This window comes from Heterodontus francisci, chromosome 11 (genome assembly GCF_036365525.1).
Source record: "Heterodontus francisci isolate sHetFra1 chromosome 11, sHetFra1.hap1, whole genome shotgun sequence".
NCBI classification, from domain to species: Eukaryota; Metazoa; Chordata; class Chondrichthyes; order Heterodontiformes; family Heterodontidae; genus Heterodontus; species Heterodontus francisci.
This window is the reverse complement of record NC_090381.1, coordinates 93,648,001-93,667,021: the sequence shown is the minus strand read 5'-3', so window position 1 is coordinate 93,667,021 and position 19,021 is coordinate 93,648,001. Positions and strand designations below refer to the sequence as shown.

Genomic DNA, 19,021 nt, shown 5'->3' with positions numbered 1-19,021 from the left:
CAAATTGCAGTAGTGCCAATTCTTTGGAAGACCTTTGTTGATTTGTCAATTACTAATTTCAGTTATGATGTCATACTGCATATTAAGAAATCCAAACTATTTTCGCGAAAATAAATTTATATTTTGTCAGTTTCTTTCCTTGTAAGGAGCATTGCGCTACCTCATACATTGGTTTGAGATGTTTAATTTCTTCAGTTAAACAGTTGATGCTGACTGGTCCTTAAGTCCATCTATCCTCCTGCTTTCAACAGTTCTTTTAAAAGCGTGTCAATGGGCATTATACATTGTGCTAAACTCAAAATAATTTTAATTCCAGTAACTAGCAAAATGAGGCTACTTTCTTTATGTTGGGCATCTCAATTTGGCTACTTCATCCTCTATGTAACTGTCAGCTTCCTTATGTGAACTACCACTTCCTATAGACTGAAACTTGACCATGAGTGTCAAATATCTGGGAGCACTTATCACAGGGCAAGCAGTGAACTCCATCTGTGGGGTTAAACACTGGAAATAAGGCAAATTAAGCATCGTGCACCCTAAATCTCTCATCAGAAGCAACTAATTTAACAGTCTAGATAATTAAGGCTAAAAACTATATTTCATGTAAATAATTTTATACAGAAGCAAGAATAAATCTGATTTTAGAAATCTATATAATCATTTGAGATGCTTTTTATGTAAGTGCAGACCTTATTCTGTTCATTGCAGCAACTTGCAATGGATAAAAAGCACTAAGGAAAGCTTTCCAGATTTATTCTCAGCTAGCTATTGCCTGCAGAACTGTCCATCAAAAATCAGAGAATAGACACAGTGACAGGATGACCAGTAACACCTGGTGTTTGTTTTAGCCAGGCAATGTTGATTCTGTTCCTGTGCATCAGACTAACTTTTGAAAAAGAACTTATTTTTGAATATTCAAGTATACTATCAAAATGTTTTTTGCTGTAACTAGGATAAAACCAGCAAGGCAAAATTGGTGGAAAAAATTCCCTCTCCCACTGACTGGAACCCAAATTCTCCCCCTCCCATATATTCCTAAACACTGATTAACCTTTTATCCTGATCTTCCAATAAAAGTGGAGTGTTTCTTCATGATGTGTCAAAGGGGCCAACCATCCCATATCCTCCTTCAATCCCAGACAGAGGGAGGTTCAAGAGCTGAGGACAGTGTCTTTTCTACCCTCTTGATCTGGGATGCAAACTGTTCATTACAGAAGAAAGCTGATGTTTTGAATACTGAGCTCAGAGATCCCACGTTTATGACCAGAAGAATTTACATCCTGTACACCTCCTCTCACAGATGGAGGCAAAAATATACAGCACTCAATCTCTCAAAGCTCCTGGTTGATGACTTGGATTTTGAGAGGACCATTTTAACCAGAGTTTTCTCCTTTTAACCTGTCTGACCTCTTGCAATCATTCTTCTTTGCAATTGCCATACCTCCTAATTTGGTATTGCAAACAAACTTGGCTATCATTCCTCTTCGCGAATTGTTCAGCCTGTGAAGTAGTAGTCATTCTAATTTAATGAGTTTTATTGAATTTCTTTGAACTTGGATTTATTTTTGGGAAATGTTGTTAAAAACAGTGGCTAATACTTGTAGGTTGTGGCTGGTGGCACAAAAATGGTGCAAGTCCTGGCAGAATGAAGAGTTCCAGTCAAAGTCCCATGATCTGGTTTCTCACCCACACTGAATTGGGGCTTTCTTTCTGAATCATCGAGTTCCTGTTTGTCTCCTTGATCTATAATTCTTTTGAGTGCTGCTGTTTTCTACAACCAGTGAAATATTTTCTAAAATCAGAGCTTGAGGTACTTCGGATGCCATTGAACTTTTTGCATACTGCTCTCACAACCAGTGTAATGCCTTAGACTTGTACTTACCGACTTGCCTCCCTACCAGTTTCATTCCTTCTGTGGATTCCCCCCCCCCCCCCCCGATTGAGTAATATGAGCCAATAGACCACACACACACAATAACATCACTATTGATGGTATCTTCAAAGATTCACATTTTTGTGCCTTGAAGCTCCAGTGCTTTGTTCTCTAGAACCAGTCGTATGATAACAAAATGCTGTTTCACTGTGATCAAGTCCAGATTTGATACCTTAACAAAATCCCCAACAGCAATGATTCTGAATTGCAGGTTTGTATTTTAGCAGTTCTGGTCAGAGTCTAAGCAATGACAATGCAATGCTTTTATATTAAATACAGTGGTGAGTAAAGCCTGTTTAATGCTTTGTGCACAGCTGATAAAGCACTCTATCCTGTTGCTTTTTGTTAATTAAAAAAATTAAGTACATATTCTTAGATTGTCCACATCCTGTTTTTCACCTGATGCCTCTATTTCTGCCAACTTGCGGTTTCCGTGTTTACATTTATGTATTGTGCATAAGAAAATAATGATGAATTTTGCCTTGTACTCAGACTATTTTTATTTTCATTGTAAACATCAAACTCACTAAAGGTTGTTTTAGATTAAAAGTGGCTGCTTCCCAAATCATGTTAGCAAATCTTATAATGTCTTTGACAAGCAAATGTAGCATAAGCATTTCTTCACTGAATTTCTCTTGAATAGCTGAAGTACCTTCAATAAACCAAATCAATTCAGTGAAGAATTGTTTGTTATCAAGGTGCCAGCACGTGTCATTTCCAAGATGAGGTAAATCCCAAAGAAAATTTTAAAATCTGGGCTAAGAATTTTTTTTAACCAGTATTTGTGTTGTGGAGTACAGTATTTAACCGCTTGTTTTCAATGACCTTCTCTGGAGCAATTGGGGATGGGCAACAAATACTGTCCTTGCCAGAGATGCTTGCATCTCATGAAAGAATTAAAAAAAAAATGCTGCTGCATCCTATTTTTTTTTTGGCTACTTACCCTTATTGATATGTTAAAGGCTCATGATGTATAATTATGCAATAGTGTTCAGGCAACTTTATAAAAAAAAAAATTAGAAAATCAAATTTTACTGCAGTTACACATTTAAGAAGTAAATTCCAGTATGCAAATTAAAGCAAAGACCATATTTGACTCCGATTATAATGGGAAACCATGTTTTCCAGCTAGAATTTAGAAACTAAAACCATTGTTTTTTTTAATGCTAAATTCAGTGATCTAAAATGGATATGAGTTGATTTTAATGAACAAAACATCTTGCTTATTGTTCAGACTCCTTACAGTCTGACTAAATTCATGAGCATCTGATTAAATCATTGCAGAAGCCTGGCTGCTTCTGGTCAATGAAACTAGGATCTACCTTTTTAAGCATGCTGCTATGCTGAAATTAGCATCAGAAGGTGCTTGGCTCACCAGTACAGGAGCATACTTAAATATACAGGCCTTGCATGTATCTGGAATGGACTAGCCGAGCTTTGCAATGATTTTTATATTTGTTTTCAGCAGTATAAATTTAAACTTCAGTACTGGGGTCAGCTGTAGTGCAACGGTAGTATTCATTTTAGTTGTACTTTGACTGCAAACCATGCTACACCTGCAGCTGATACTCCAGTTGAGTCTGTTGCTCAAATGAAGTTTATGTTATTGATCCTATTGTAATGTTTCATGTAGTTGATCCCAGCATTTAAGTCTTGCCATACTGTAGCTGATATTCAACTGCTCTTGAAATTCTTTGATTTCACAGTGAATGTCACAGAAGAATAAATTGGATAGCAGTTCATAATAGATTAAAGCTCTTTGCATCATCAGTTCATGATAAGGGACTTGAACTGTTCCTATTACCAAGTCCCATATCTTATCTTAGGGTCATCCTTCCAGAAAGAAAAGCCTATAGCTCTTGTGACTCTTGTCCCTAGCAGGCCATCTAGTAAGCTCTTGAATAATTAAGCTTTTGCCTCCATTGTGTCTCCCAGTTTATTCCAAGTACTGATTGCTCTTTGTGCATAAATGAATATGTCCCAAATTTGCATTTCACCAATTTGAAGTTGTACTCTTTGTCCTTATGCCTTAAAGAAAGAACTTTGGTGATCTCAGGACATCCCAAAGCAATTCACAGTGAATTAAGTACTTCTGAAGTGCAGTCTCTTACAACAATGTAGAGAAATGTGGCAAATAATTTGTGAACAATTTGCTGACAAAAAACAGATTAGATTAGGAAATCTGTTTTAGTAATATCGTTTGAGGGATAAATATTGACTAGGACACTGGGAGAACTCCTGTTTTTGTTTAAATTGCTGTATGGATTCTTTTATGTCCTCCTGAGATGGCAGTTGCAGACTTGGTTCCAGGATTTGACCCAGTGACAGTGAAGGAACAACGATATAGTTCCAGGTCAGGATGGTGTGTGGCTATTTTCTGCCCTTGTCCTTCTAGGTGGTAGAGATCGTGGGTTTGGAAGGTGTTGTATAAGGAGCCTTGGTGAGTTGCTGCAGTGCATCTTGTAGATGGTACACACTGCTGACACTCTGCCTCGGTGGTGGAAGGAGTGAATGTTTGTAGATGGGTTGCCAATCAAGCGGGCTGCTTTATCCTGGATGGTGTCGAGCTTCTTGAGTGTTGTTGGAGCTGCACCCATCCAGGCAAGTGGAGAGTATTCCATCACACTCCTGACTTGTGCCTTGTAGATGGTGGACAGGCTTTGTGGAGTCAGGAGGTGAGTTACATGCCGCAGGATTCCTAGCCTCTGACCTGCTCTTGTAGCCACAGTATTTATATGGCTACTCCAGTTCAGTTTCTGGTCAATGGTAACCCCCAGGATGTTGATAGTGGGGGATTCAGCGATGGTAATGCCATTGAATGTCAAGGGGAGATGGTTGGATTCTCTCTTGTTGGCGATGGTTGTTGCCCAGCAGTTTTGTAGCGTGAATGTTAATTGCCACTTATCTGCCCAAGCCTGGATATTGTCCAGGTCTTGCTGCGTTTCTACACGGTTTGCTTCAGTATCTGAGGAGTTGCAGATGGTGCTGAAAATTGTGCAATCATCAGCGAACATCCCCACTTCTGATCTTATGATTGAAGGAAGGTCATTGATGAAACAGCTGAAGATGGTTGGGCTTAGGACACTACCCTGAGGAACTCCTGCAGTGATGCCCTGGAGCTGAGATGATTGGTCTCCAACAACCACAACCATCTTCCTTTTGCGCTAGGTATGACTTCAACCAGTGGAGACTTTTCCCCGATTCCCATTGACTTCAGTTTTGCTCGGGTTCCTTGATGTCCTACTTGGTCAGCTGCTGCCTTGATGTCAAGGGGAGTCACTCTCACCTCATATCTTGTGTTCAGCTCTTTTGTCCATGTTTAAACCAAGGCTGTAATGAGGTCAGGAGCTGAGTGGCCATGGCAGAACCCAGACCGAGTGTCACGGAGCAGGTTATTGCTAAGCAAGGGCCGCTTGATAGCACTGTCAACTGAACCTTCCATCACTTTACTGATTGAGAGTAGACTGAGGTTAACACCTCATTTTGAGGTATGCTTGGTGCTGCTCCTGGCATGCCCTCCTGCACTCTTCATTGAACCAGTGTTGGTCCCCTGGCTTGATGGTAGTGGTAGACTGGGGGATATGCTGGGCCATGAAGTTACAGATTGTGGTTGAGTACAATTTTACTGCTGCTGATGGCTGACAGTGCCTCATGGATGCCCAGTTTTGCATTGCTAGATCTGTTCGAAATCTATCCCATTTAGCACGGTGGTAGTGCTACTCAACAAGATGCAGGGTATCCTCAATGTGAAGGCAGGACTTCGTCTCTGCAAGGACTGTGCAGTGATCACTTCTACCAATACTGTCGTGGGCAGATGCATCTGTGGCAGGCAGATTGGTGAGGACGAGGTCAAGTATGCTTTTCCCTCTTGTTGGTTCCCTCACCACCTACCGCTGTATCAGCCTAGCAGCTATGTCCTTCACTTAACTCGTTCCTTCTTGATATGTGTTTCAATAAAATATTGCTGTTCCCCTTTGTTCTTGCTGTTTCCATGAGCGTGGCTTAGTGAACATCTCAAATTACCTTGAAACATCAAACTTGCTGTTCCTTTATAGTGAGAACAGACTAATGTTGCCTTACAGGAGGTGCTGGCATAGTCAATTTCAGTAGTATTACCCAAGCTCTTCTCATTCAGAATAAGAATGATGTTTTATGTGCGATACCAAGTGCCAAAGGGTGGAGTCATAATGGCCAGATCCTGGGGTTGCGTGTCAAAGAGATGCAGTGGAGTGTACAAGAAGGAATTGAATAACTGTGATTGCCGAATACACAATGTAAAAATTAATTTTACTATGCCTGACGAGGAAGAATCCCTGCAGAAGCCCAAGTTAGAAACCAGATCTTCAGATTCTCAATCTTGTACATGAGGTTTGCTGAAACTTAGAAAATTGTAATAAATTCAACTCTGTATATGGGGTTGAAATAAAGTAAGTTAATAACAGCTTCTTAACATCTGGAACATGTTAAACATGTCTTTAAATGTGACTATTTTTCTTTAGTAGATGTATTCAATGACGTAGGTGGGTGCCAGAATACATTAGATCACTGAAATGCAATTACTCCAAAATATCCACTTCAAATAAAACTAATTTTTATCAGATTTGTATTAGAAGTGGAGAGGTTTATTTTTGCATTTTACATGTTCCAACAGCTAATTAATTGAAAGGAATGTTAGGATCCCAGCTCAGCATGAGAACCACAGTTGGCCTTGGCTTTCCTGGTGACGCCTTGATTGGTGTCTGGTCAGAATTCTGAGCCCTGATAGAAAACGTGGAGGTGTATCAATATGGAGGCATATTTAGATTGTCCCTAAAATGAGAATTTTTGCCAGATTTTGGTCTTGAAGTTACAGTGGGGAGGTGGTTGGACTTTCATATGCAAGAGATTAACCAGAAGTGGCACGGATCTTAAAAACTGTACTCTTCTTTAAAAACTGGGTCTACAATTTGAACAAAAGCAGTGCTTGAGTCTTGGAGAGACTCTGCAAAACTGATCTTGGGAGGACAAAACAACTGGGCGATAGTGCAGATCTGCAGTTTATACAGAACGGCAGTAAAGGATCCTAATAATGCCAGCACAAAGGTTAATTTCCATAGAACATGTGATCCACAGAACCAATCAAGATTGTGGAATGTATAAATGAAGAACTTTTTTCAGTCCGCAGAAATTACATTCTTTTCCATAATTATCCGTGCCTTCTCGTCTGTTCTTTTCCCCCTTCCAATGAAATTCAGAAATCAGTCAACTTTTTTAGATTTTTGCTGCAATATTAAAGTGGAGTAACCTGCCCATTTTAGTCAGGAAATGGTAATGTGGGTAAGGAGTGGCATTCCTGCTGCATAGTTCTAACCACAATATTTTCCCTGTGTGTGGTTTGCTAAACCATTATCTAATTTTAGTCAAATGATTGTACTTTATAGTACATGGAAGAGTTACAAATGTATTAAAGTACTGTTTATCAGAGTTACTGTTTGACTACAGTACTCTATCCCAGTGTTAAATCAGCTCTTCTATTTCAGAGACAAAAAGGGATCATGTTACATTTGACTATGCTTGAGGAGCAATGTGTCAAGGGTGATGCTTCAGTATCTAAGGCAGAGAAAAAAAACACATTGGACTGAACTGTCACTACAGTTCCGATGAAGGGTCACTGACCCGAAACGTTAACTCTGCTTCTCTTTCCCCAAATGCTGCCAGACCTGCTGAGTGATTCCAGCATTTCTTGTTTTTATTTCAGATTTCCAGCATCCGCAGTATTTTGCTTTTATTTTATGTCATTACAGTGTAATAGACTATCTTTTGCAGTATACTGCATGTTCTTGTGCTCAACACTGTTCGGTCCTTTGTGAAGATTTATTATTAAGATGATGGTGTAGCTGTTGAGATTTCATTCAGGCCCCAACCCTGTTGCAGGAAACAGTGTATAAATTGGACAGGTACAGCAGCCAATTTTTGTACATAGTTTGCAAAATATAATGGACCTTATGTAGTATTTCTGCTTGGGCAAAGATCAGTATTCAGTATTGCAAGTAGTGCAGCGTGTCATCAGAAGTGATGCTAAGCTCTCGTTTTCTCCCTGCATCAAATGCAATGATTTTCCAACATATTCTTGGAGCTGCATGTGGTGATTGGTTGTGCCACTGGATAATTTCAAACCATGGACATGTCCATCTGAACTTTTTCTTTTAAATTGTATTAGATATTGCACTGCAGATGGGTAAACAGTCATCTCGTGCAAGTATTTTTTTCCTGGCAGTCACCACATTCCACTGTGGTAAAGAATGGAATTCTTTGAACTTGACTTCTGGTACAAGAACGATAATGAGTAGAGCTGTATTGTGAGTCAGTGGAAACAAAATGCTATCTTGCATTACTCTGCCAACAGAGTTCAAGCCAAAATCTACAAAAAGCCCTTGTTACTACTCTTGCCTTATTTTTAATGGAATACAGCATTTTGGTTTAAGTAGCCTTGGATCTTTGTTGACATAACTAAATTGTTCTTGTTTGTGTTGCAAAATATAGTTGAGGTTAGCAAAGGACCACCATTGTAGTAATACTGACAAGAAAGCATTGTGATCAAATTTATGCACAAACTGTGGTAAATGAAATTCGAAGCTCACTACAGCTTACTGAAAGTAGGTAATGTTTTATGGAGTGAGAGTATAGAATTTCCAATCTCTCTCATTTTATTGTTTAATTTGCTAATTTCCATTTGCAATATTAAGTTGGCCAACTTTTAAAAAAAAAAAAAATTCTACCCCAACAATTGTTAGGAATTTCTAATATTTGGCCAGGCTTTTTAATGTATCCGTAATGAGCAAAGGTATTCCCCATTCTCCTAGTTTTAAAACAAGTGGCCTGGAGACTTGATAGAGTTGAAATTTGTATTTCAAGGTGCTTTTAAACAATGCATATGCTACCTCAGCTGCACCCCTTAGTGTCAACAAATTGTTATCCTGAAGACCGTAGGCCCAAGAAATTGCGAGGCCATCTTTCTGCCACTGGGTTAAGAGAACTCATTTTAGGAATGTAGCTGCAAGGATTCAATCTCGGCATTTGCTTTCAGGGGCTCCATTTCAAAGCAGAGCTGTGTGTGTACGTGGAGATTGCTTTTTCATTCTGAATGTAAAAGCAAGATATTAGTCGCGTAAAAGGGTGAAGTTAGTCCCCTGAAAATGGATGAAGTTGCATATAAACAAGAGGATCTTGTGTTGGAGAAAAGATGACCTTTCATTTGTATGGTGCCTTTATAACATCCTCAAAACATCCCAAAAGAGCTTGACATCCAATGAATTCTTTTAAATGCAGTCATGGTTATGGAGTCAAGCAGGACAACTAATTTACACACAGCAAATTCTTTAAACAGCTCAAGAGGTGATTGACTTGTGTTGTGAATTCAAAACTGCTGCACTTATCTACTATGCTTCAGTCATATCGTGCCATAAGCAGATCTCCCATTCCCTACAGTCTGAAGAATGCCTTTGCCTTCACATTATCTGGGTAAATGATAGCAAGATTCAGGGATCGAACTTAGAATCTCTATATTCACAATATTTTTAGGCAAGTAACTGAGCTGTTTTCTAGTCACACGCCCAAGTATATGGAGTCATTGTAGATTGAAGTGCTGAAACTTCAGGTCAGGTAGAAGGGCAGAGGCAATATTAATTTTGTCAGCTATCTATTTTAATTAACTTTTTACCTCTTGTTTTTAAACAGGGAAAAGTTCATCTGGAAGTAAAACTTAATGAACTTATAACGGAGACAGGATCGGTTTGTCAGCAATTGGTAGTACGGTGAGTACAGATCTGAGATCGATAGTTATTTATATTAACCGGACCATAAAAATCCTACCTCGAAGTAGACCATTTGATCTATTATGCTTGCTACTTCCATGACCCCAGAAATTTTAATTCTTACTAACTTTCCATAATTTAAAGCTCAAAAAACAAAAAAAAAAGTGAAATTCTTGTATTTCACTTTTACCTTTACATTTTTGAATTAAAAAAAAATATTCATGGGATGTGGGCATCGCTGGCTAGGCCGGCATTTATTGCCCATCCTTAATTGCCCTTGAGAAGGTGGTGGTGAGCTGCCTTCTTGAACCACCACAGTCCATGTGAGGTAGGGACACCCACAGTGCTGTTAGGAAAGGAGTTCCAGGATTTTATCCCAGCGACAGTGAAGCAACGGCGATATAGTTCCAAGTCAGGATGGTGTGTGGCTTGGAGGGAAACTTGGTGGTGGTGGTGTTCCCAACCATTTGCTGCCCTTATCCTTCTAGTTGGTCGAGGTCACCCTTTTAAGTTATAGAATATCAATCCAGCCATACATTGGTGAATTCTACAGATGACAGTGCCCTGGATTTCACTCTGTTCTATAGATTTTGAGCATTGCTGTAATTATTGGTCTCGTTCATAACTGTAAAATCAATTGGTAAAACAATTTGAACACTTTGAGCGGTATACAAATGTGGCATTTTTGAACTACTGCTGTAACATTGTATTTTTGCTGGGAGGTTACAGTGGATATGGTCTTTTCTGTGGCGAAATTAAAATTGGATTCAGGTGTGTAGTATAAGGGTCTAAAAGGGTTAATGGTTCAGACATTGAGAGTAACCCCTTCCACTGTCGTAGTGATGCGGTGATAGTCACATGGGCTGTAGACATGGAGATCCTCATGGAGAGTGTAAATAGGATGTAAGTAGAGTTGACGCTTAGCCAGCCAGATACTCTAAGACCTTGGTGAAGAGCCTTATAACTATGCTACCAACAACATACAATATCGTGACAGCGATATACGATAAGGTGATCAGTGTATGCTGTGCAACTTGGTAAATGGTGAACACACCCAGAAGATTGGAGAAACCTAACCTGGTAAGAGAAGTGTCAAACGACTGCAGATCTTGGGAGAGACTGTGAAGAGCTCCAGAACTGCTCCATAGACAATAAAAGGCATGGCGAGTTGGTGAGTCAGTCGTGCAGGCATTCAGGCTGCACCACAGAAGCGTGGTGGTCTGTGTGAACGAACCGGGTCCAGCGATTATGCTGCGAGCCACAGTACCAAGCAACGGTTGGGGAATGGAGGAAAAACCTTGTAGGAAAGTATGGTATTATAAACTGCGCCCTGGGCAGATGCGAAGGGAAGACGTGAAAACTAAACTGTCGATCCCTAGTAAGGGCGAGTCCGGAGTCAGTGGCCATTATTCAACTGCACCAAGGAGGGAAAGAGTGGGAAACTTCAAAGCGTGGGAACACCCAGAAAAGAGCGGGAAGCTTCCAGGTACTTGCAAAAAACCTCCATTAAGAAAAGAACATTTAAAATTAGAAGGGAATATCCAAAAGAGTTTAGCACAGGATGGATTCAAAATATAAAATGCCATAAAGCTTCCCAAATTCAGAAGACCCAACCAGATTCAAAACTGGACAATCTGGAGAAAAAGATTAAGATTCACAGTAGCTTGACAATTACATACTAAATCTGAAGTGGAACAAGTAAATACTTTACTCCCCAGATGAAATAGCTGATGTGATTGTGAGACAAAGTATGAGTGAAACTTCAGGTAAATTTGAGGATGTGTTGCAAGCTTTTGATTATTTCCAGTTAAGCAGTAAGATCCTAGAAAGGGTGAAGTTCAATAAAAGGGTTCAGAAGCTAGGTGAATCATTGGACACTTTTATTAATCTGTATTGATTGGCTGAAGGATGTGAGTATGGATCACTGAAGTCCAAATTGGGACCGTATAATAGTTGGAATAGCTGACAAGTCTTTATCAGATCTCTTAAAGTCAAAAGAGGACCTCACTCTGGAGAAAGTGATTCAAATTGTGCGACAGGCAGAAGTCAGAAGACAAAATAGTGCTATCCTGAGAGCTGAAGAGAAGCCTTGGGACAGAAAGAATCTGATGACAGTACAGTTCCTCAAGCCCAAGAAGGGAACAAACACTGTAGAGAAGATGATACACACAGGTGAGAGGGTACTAGACATCGGGAAACCCTGTCAGCACTGTGCAGCCAGAACAACCTACAGATGGGATCAGCTAGTGAAGCAGAATACTTTAAGTGCAGGAAGTCAGGTCATTATGGGAAAATGTGCCAGAGCAAGACCTCTTATGAAAGTGCCAAACAAAAAGCTTTCACACATGGAGTGGTGCACCAATTACCAGTGGAAGAAAAAATAGACTTCCTAGGGAAAATTAATGACCCCAATCAGGCATTCTGCATGGCAGCTTCATGTCAATGGACATATTGCGAATTCTAAATTGGAATCAGGTGCAAGTGTCACAGTTCTCAGACCAAGAGCCATGGTTGACTAGACATTCCTTACAAACAGCAGATACTCCGTTACAAGATCCTGGAGGAATACAACTGAAGGTCAAAGGAAAGCTGCAAGCCACACTCCTATATAAAGATAGGCCGATTTAAGGAAACCCTGTATGTTTTGAAAAATCAAGAATTTTCATTGTTAAGCACAAGTGTGCTTGGACCTACATCTACTTAAGAGTGGAAGAAATTAAACGGCCAGAGTCCAACAGTTGCTTTCATGTTTTCCAAAACTTTTCTCTGGTCTGGGAAGACTGAAGATAGTATAGTATAATGTTGAAAGAAGATGCCAGATGGGTATGTAACTTTATGCCAAGGAAGATACCACACCCTTTGACGAAGCAAGTTCAGCATCATCTGGAAGAGATAAATAGGATGGGAGTCATTTCTCCAGTCACAAAGCAAACAGAGTGGCATTTGGCTATAGTTACAGTCCCAAAACCAAATGGTACTCTTTGTATCTGCATGAACTGAACACAGCTTAACAAAGTTGTGGTGAGGGAAATTCATCCTATGTCTTCGGTGGATGAAAGCCTGGCAAAGCTATCAAAGCATAATGTTCACAGAACTTGATGCGAACAGTGGCTTTTGGCAACTTCCGTTAGATGAGAAGTCAACATTGCTTACAACATTCATCACGCCATTCAGAAGATTTTGCTTCAGTTGCTTACCATTCAGTATAACATTGGCATGAAAGTCTTCCAGAAGACGATGTCCAATATTCTGAAAGGGGTGACCTGTCATATGGTCATCCTGGTCCACAGAGAACCAGTCAAAGAACATGACCAGAGAGTCAAAGCAGTTCTACATCTTCCAGAAGAAGGGCTGACACTTGATAAGTGTGAATTCTCTAAAACGTTTTTGATTGACCATATTATGAGTAGTAAAGGCATAATGGCAGACCTGCAGAAGATGAGAGCCTTCAGTGAGTTCCCTATCCCAACTACAGTCCAGCATCTCCAAAGATTACTAGGAATGGAGAATCAGTTGCCAAAATTTTATTTGGCGCAGGTAAAAGAATCATTAAGACAACTTTTTAAGAAAGATCAAGCCTGGTGTTGGGATACATCAAAGAGAAGGCATTTTGAAGAATTAGAGATATTAGCACACTACAACCCTTCATTTCCAACTATAATTGTAGCAGACACCTCATCTACTGGGTGGGGGGCAGTCCTCTTTCGAGAACAGCCAAATGGATGTTGAAGACCGATCTATTATGCATCTAGAGCTTTGTCTGAGACACAGGTAAGGTATGCAGTCATTGAAAAAGAAGCACTCGCAGTCACGTGGGCTTGCAAGAAGTTTTCAGATTAAATTATTGGCCTAAAAATGGTTATTGAGACAGACCACAAACCCTTGGTTTCCTTACTGCAGAAGAAAATTGCAAGGCACTTCTGAGAATTCACAGATTCTGATTGATGTTGATGAGATATACCTATGAGATGGTATATGTACAAGGGAAGATGCAAACTTCAGTAGGTGCATTGTCAGGAGCAACTGTTGACCATCTGACACTGCAAGATGTTAACTTCGTCAAAAGGGTAAAATCATATTCACAGTACACAGCATCACAGTGGCTTGCAAGTGCAGAGAAACGTCATGAAATTCGTCACGCTCAAAAGCAAGATGAGAAATGTATACGGATACGCCAGTATTGTGTAAAAGGTTGGCCACAGGAACGTCCTAGTGGGAAATTAATGAAAATTTTCTTCGGATTCAGGAGTCACTTCACAATCTTAGATGATTTGTTGATGTATAACGACAGGCCAGTCATTCCAGTTTCACTTTGATCAGGTATGTTGGCAAGAATTCATCAAGGCCACATGGGAATTAGAAAATGAAGAGCTCGTGGTTAGTCATCTGTTTGGTGGCCAGGAATATCTAAAGCCATTGAGAGTATGATCTTGAATTGTCAAAGATGTGTAGTACACAGACTAGAACAGAGAGAACCTCTGAGAACTACATAATTTCCAACCAAACCATAGGAATGTCTAGGAATGGATTTATTTATCTACAATTGAACATCTTGCATGATCGTGATCAATTATTTTTCACAATGGATAGAAGTGAAAAGATTGTACTCAGCGACACGTAATCCATTATTAGAGCTTCACAGCTGGGTCAAAATCCTAGAACTCCCTTCCTAACAGCACTGTGGGTGTACCTACCCCACATGAACTGCAGCAGTTCAAGAAGGCAGCTCACTACCGTCTTCTCAAGGGCAATTAGGGATGGGCAATAAATGCTGGCCTGGGCAGCGACGCCCAAATCCCATGAATGAATTCAAAAAAAGATATCTTTGTAACTCGTGGTATTCCTGATGAGGTTGTCAGACAACGGACCACAGTTTGCAAATGAATGCTTCACACAATTTGCAAGGAAGTGGGGATTCGAACACTTCAAGTTCCCTGGTTACCCTCAAGCAAACGGTGAAGCAGAGAGTGGAGTATGACCGATTAAATTGTTGTTGAAGAAAAATGATGATCTTCCAACTGCATTATTGAATTATCGGTCTACTCCATTGTCAGCTTTCACCTTCAGAGCTGTTGATAGACAGGAAGCTGAAAACTTAACTTCCCATTTTACCCAGAAAACTAATTCCCAGGATTGAAGTACAAGACTACGAAAGAGTTAGAGAGAGAAGTCTTACAGGAACCAACAAGCTCGCAGTTATAATTGATTTTGTACCAGAAACCTGCCAAGGTTAAAAGATGGTGAGAAGATATGGGTAAGTGATCTAGGACATAAAGTTAGAGTGGTCCAGAGAGATGAAGTTAATCTGAGATGTTATGTAGTACACACGTCTGAGGGTGCTATACACAGAAATAGGAGAAACATTGGTAAAGGCCATCCAATTCGTCCAGCAAGACTTACAAGAAAGATTACTCATCTTCTGAGTCCAACAAGTTGTGAAGCCTCCTGACTGACTGAATCTGTGATGTCAGAGACTTGAGTGTGGGGGGGTGGGGGGGTGGGGAAAGAGAGATGGGTAGTATGTAAAGTCAAAATGAATATATATATATATATATACATATAAAATTGAATAAGGTCAAACACTTTTTGGGTGGGGGGTGGGGGAGAAGGAAAGATGTAGTGTAATGTTCTGAAAGGGTTAATGGCTGTGACAGTGAGTAACCCTTCCCACTGTAGTGATAACGTGGTAATAGTCACTTGGGTAGTAGGCTTGGAAGGAGCTAGAAGCACCATGAGAAGTGCTAGCTCGAGATCTTCATGGAGAGTGTAAATAGAATTAATGTTTAGCCAGCCAGAGACTGAGACCTTTGTGAAGAACCCTATAACTACCTGACCACTACATAACGTTGGAAGCAGTTCAGAGAAGGTTTACTAGACTAATACCTGGAATGGGCAGGTTGTCTTATGAGGAAAGGTTGGACAGGCTAGGCTTGCATCCACTTGAGTTTAGAAGAGTAAGAAGCGACTTGATTGAAACATATAAGAACATAAGGGGTCTTGACAGGGTGGATGTGGAAAGGATTTTCCTTTTGTAGGAGAATCTAGAACATGGGACACTGATTAAAAATAAGGGGTCGCCCATTTAAGACAGAAATTAGGAGAACTTTTTTTCTCTGTGGGTTGAGTGTCTTTGGAACTCTCTTCCTCAAAAGGCGGTGGAAGCAGAATCTTTGAATATTTTTAAGGCAAAGGTAGATAGCTTCTTGATGAGCAAAGGGGTGAAAGGTTGTCAGGGGTAGGCGGGAATGTGGAGTTGAGGTTACAATCCGATCAGCCATGATCTTGTTGAATGGCAGAGCAGGCTCGAGGGGCTGTTGAGTGTACCAACAACATACAATATCGTGACAGCGATATACAACATGGAGTTATAGAAAATGTAAGATGTACAATGAGTTGCCAAAATTGTTTTTAAAGGGTCAAGGAAATGTAAGTATTAAAAACTGTTGTCATTCAGGGAATCTTTGCATTTGCTATAGTCTGTGGTTAGAAAACTTGACTATTTGAATTTACTGATGTCTAATATTATACTGTATGGAATCTTTAAAGAGTGTGTTTCATCATGAGGCACACTTGAAAGTCAGATCTAGTTCTATGCAATAGTTTATTTCTATGTTTTTTAATATATTGTTGCCAATGGCTTTATCAGTGTAACTGGCTGGGACCAATGTTCCCTCCAAAATTTGTTTTGTACTGGACAGGCTACAAACTCCTGAGCACTCACTTTTTTTTTTATTCATGGGCAGCTTATGTCTTAAAAGTCACTGAACTGTCACCAAGTTGTGAACAGCTTGTTCATTTCAGTATGCAGTACATTCCAGATTGCTGCGCAGCTTAGAGGGGACATTGGCTGGGAATGGTCAAGGTGCATGGCATTGAGTTGATATGGTCGATAATCTGAATCCAGAATATTTCATTGATCTTAGCACTTCAGCTGAGCATGTGACTTCAGTTCAGTTTATATGGTCAGACACAATAGTTCCTCCCACCTGATTTGACCAATAGCAGCACCACGTTCAAGCAAAGCTATTTAATTAAAGCAAATAGTGTGAGAAAATATAAATGCACATTTTTTTATCATTTATTTTCAGAAAGATCTTCAAGTCTTGATGACTTTGCAAATTTTGTGCCCTTTTATTCCCTTCATATTTCCTGTGTTGGCTCTTAACCTGCTGAATTGCAGATGCTGGGTGTCCTCCAGTACCTTATTAAGAAGTATTTTTCATGAGCTTAGACAGTGCAGTAACAAGCTATTCAATCTGACAAATCATAAACCAACCTGACTGCATCCTCTTCACTCTGATGTCCACAAGTGAGTCCCACCTCACATCTTTCCCCACTGCCCCTCCAGTATCCCTTGCCAAGGCAAAGATGTGGGCTAAAAATTACTTTGAAATGGTTTGAGATATTATTGGAACTTCGCTGCTCAGTCAGTGCTACATCAAATTTCAGGCCAGTGTGTCCAGGAAATGTGTGCAGATGATGATTATATAGTGCAGTGGAGAAATACAATTTCATTTCTAAAACTGTACGACTGAAGGTGTGGATGCTTCAATGATTGAGGGGATGTAGCAGTCAGTATCAGCAGTAGAAATTTGATTGTTAAATTCTACATTTTACTGTCCTGAGGAAAGTATTCCTGTGTTTTGTGGGAAATGTTGAGTGAAGAACTCTGATTTGACTGTTCTGACTCTTGTTTTTGGCACAGGGGCTTTTGAAGGCACAATGTGCCTTTGTTTAAACTGTCTCGCTCCTTTTACTGTGAGCCACTCTATTTGTTTTCTTTACATTAAGATCTCTACTTCCACATAGTTTCCTCCTGTTGGATAGGATCATAGGAAATAGGATCAGGAGTAGGCCATTCGGCCTGTCGAGTCCGCTCCACCACATGGCTGATCATCTGCCTCTATGCCATTTTTGCTCACTGTCCCCATATCCCTTGATGTCATTAGTTTTCAGAAATCTATCGATTTCTGTGTTGAGCATGCTCAGTGATTGAGCTTCCACAGCCCTCTGAGGTAGAGAATTCCACAGATTCTCTACCCTCTGAGTAAAGAAATTCCTCCTCATGTCAGTCTTAAATGGTCTGCTCCTTAATTCTGAGACTGTCTCCTCTTGTTCCAGACCAGGGTTGTGCAACATTTTTTGGGCAGAGGGCCGCATTACAATTTTTGCCTGGCGCGCCTCTCTGCTTTCCCCCACTTTCCCCTGCTGTTCCCCCCTCCCCCCCCGCCCTCTCTCCGCCCTCTCTCCTTCCCCCCCGCCCTCTCTCCTTCCCCCCCCCCGCCCTCTCTCCTTCCCCCCCCCCCCTCTCTCCTTCCCCCCCCCCCCCCTCTCTCCTTCCCCCCCCCCGCCCTCTCTCCTTCCCCCCCCCCGCCCTCTCTCCTTCCCCCCCCCGCCCTCTCTCCTTCCCCCCCCCGCCCTCTCTCCTTCCCCCCCCCGCCCTCTCTCCTTCCCCCCCCCCCGCCCTCTCTCCTTCCCCCCCCCCCGCCCTCTCTCCTTCCCCCCCCCCCGCCCTCTCTCCTTCCCCCCCCCCCGCCCTCTCTCCTTCCCCCCCCCGCCCTCTCTCCTTCCCCCCCCCGCCCTCTCTCCTTCCCCCCCCCGCCCTCTCTCCTTCCCCCCCCCCCGCCCTCTCTCCTTCCCCCCCCCGCCCTCTCTCCTTCCCCCCCCCGCCCTCTCTCCTTCCCCCCCCCGCCCTCTCTCCTTCCCCCCCCCGCCCTCTCTCCTTCCCCCCCCGCCCTCTCTCCTTCCCCCCCCCGCCCTCTCTCCTTCCCCCCCCCGCCCTCTCTCCTTCCCCCCCCCGCCCTCTCTCCTTCCCCCCCCCGCCCTCTCTCCTTCCCCCCCCCGCCCTCTCTCCTTCCCCCCCCGCCCTCTCTCCTTCCCCCCCCCGCCCTCTCTCCTTCCCCCCCCCGCCCTCTCTCCTTCCCCCCCCCGCCCTCTCTCCTTCCCCCCCCCGCCCTCTCTCCTTCCCCCCCCCCGCCCTCTCCTTCCCCCCCCCCCGCCCTCTCTCCTTCCCCCCCCCCGCCCTCTCTCCTTCCCCCCCCCCCTCTCTCCTTCCCCCCCCCGCCCTCTCTCCTTCCCCCCCCCGCCCTCTCTCCTTCCCCCCCCCCGCCCTCTCTCCTTCCCCCCCCCCCCGCCCTCTCTCCTTCCCCCCCCCCGCCCTCTCTCCTTCCCCCCCCCCGCCCTCTCTCCTTCCCCCCCCCCCGCCCTCTCTCCTTCCCCCCCCCCCCGCCCTCTCTCCTTCCCCCCCCCCCCCGCCCTCTCTCCTTCCCCCCCCCCCGCCCTCTCTCCTTCCCCC

General features: G+C 42.3%; 1 protein-coding gene across 1 annotated transcript in view; it reads left to right on the top strand.

Annotated features, from left to right (window-relative positions):
- Nucleotides 1-19,021, top strand: part of rasa2 (RAS p21 protein activator 2) — a 142,049-nt gene that overhangs the window by 13,315 nt on the left and 109,713 nt on the right. Inside the window, exon 6 of the mRNA XM_068041686.1 lies at nucleotides 9,650-9,726. Within this exon, the coding sequence (XP_067897787.1) occupies nucleotides 9,650-9,726 (77 nt within the window). The remainder of the gene's footprint in view (nucleotides 1-9,649; nucleotides 9,727-19,021) is intronic.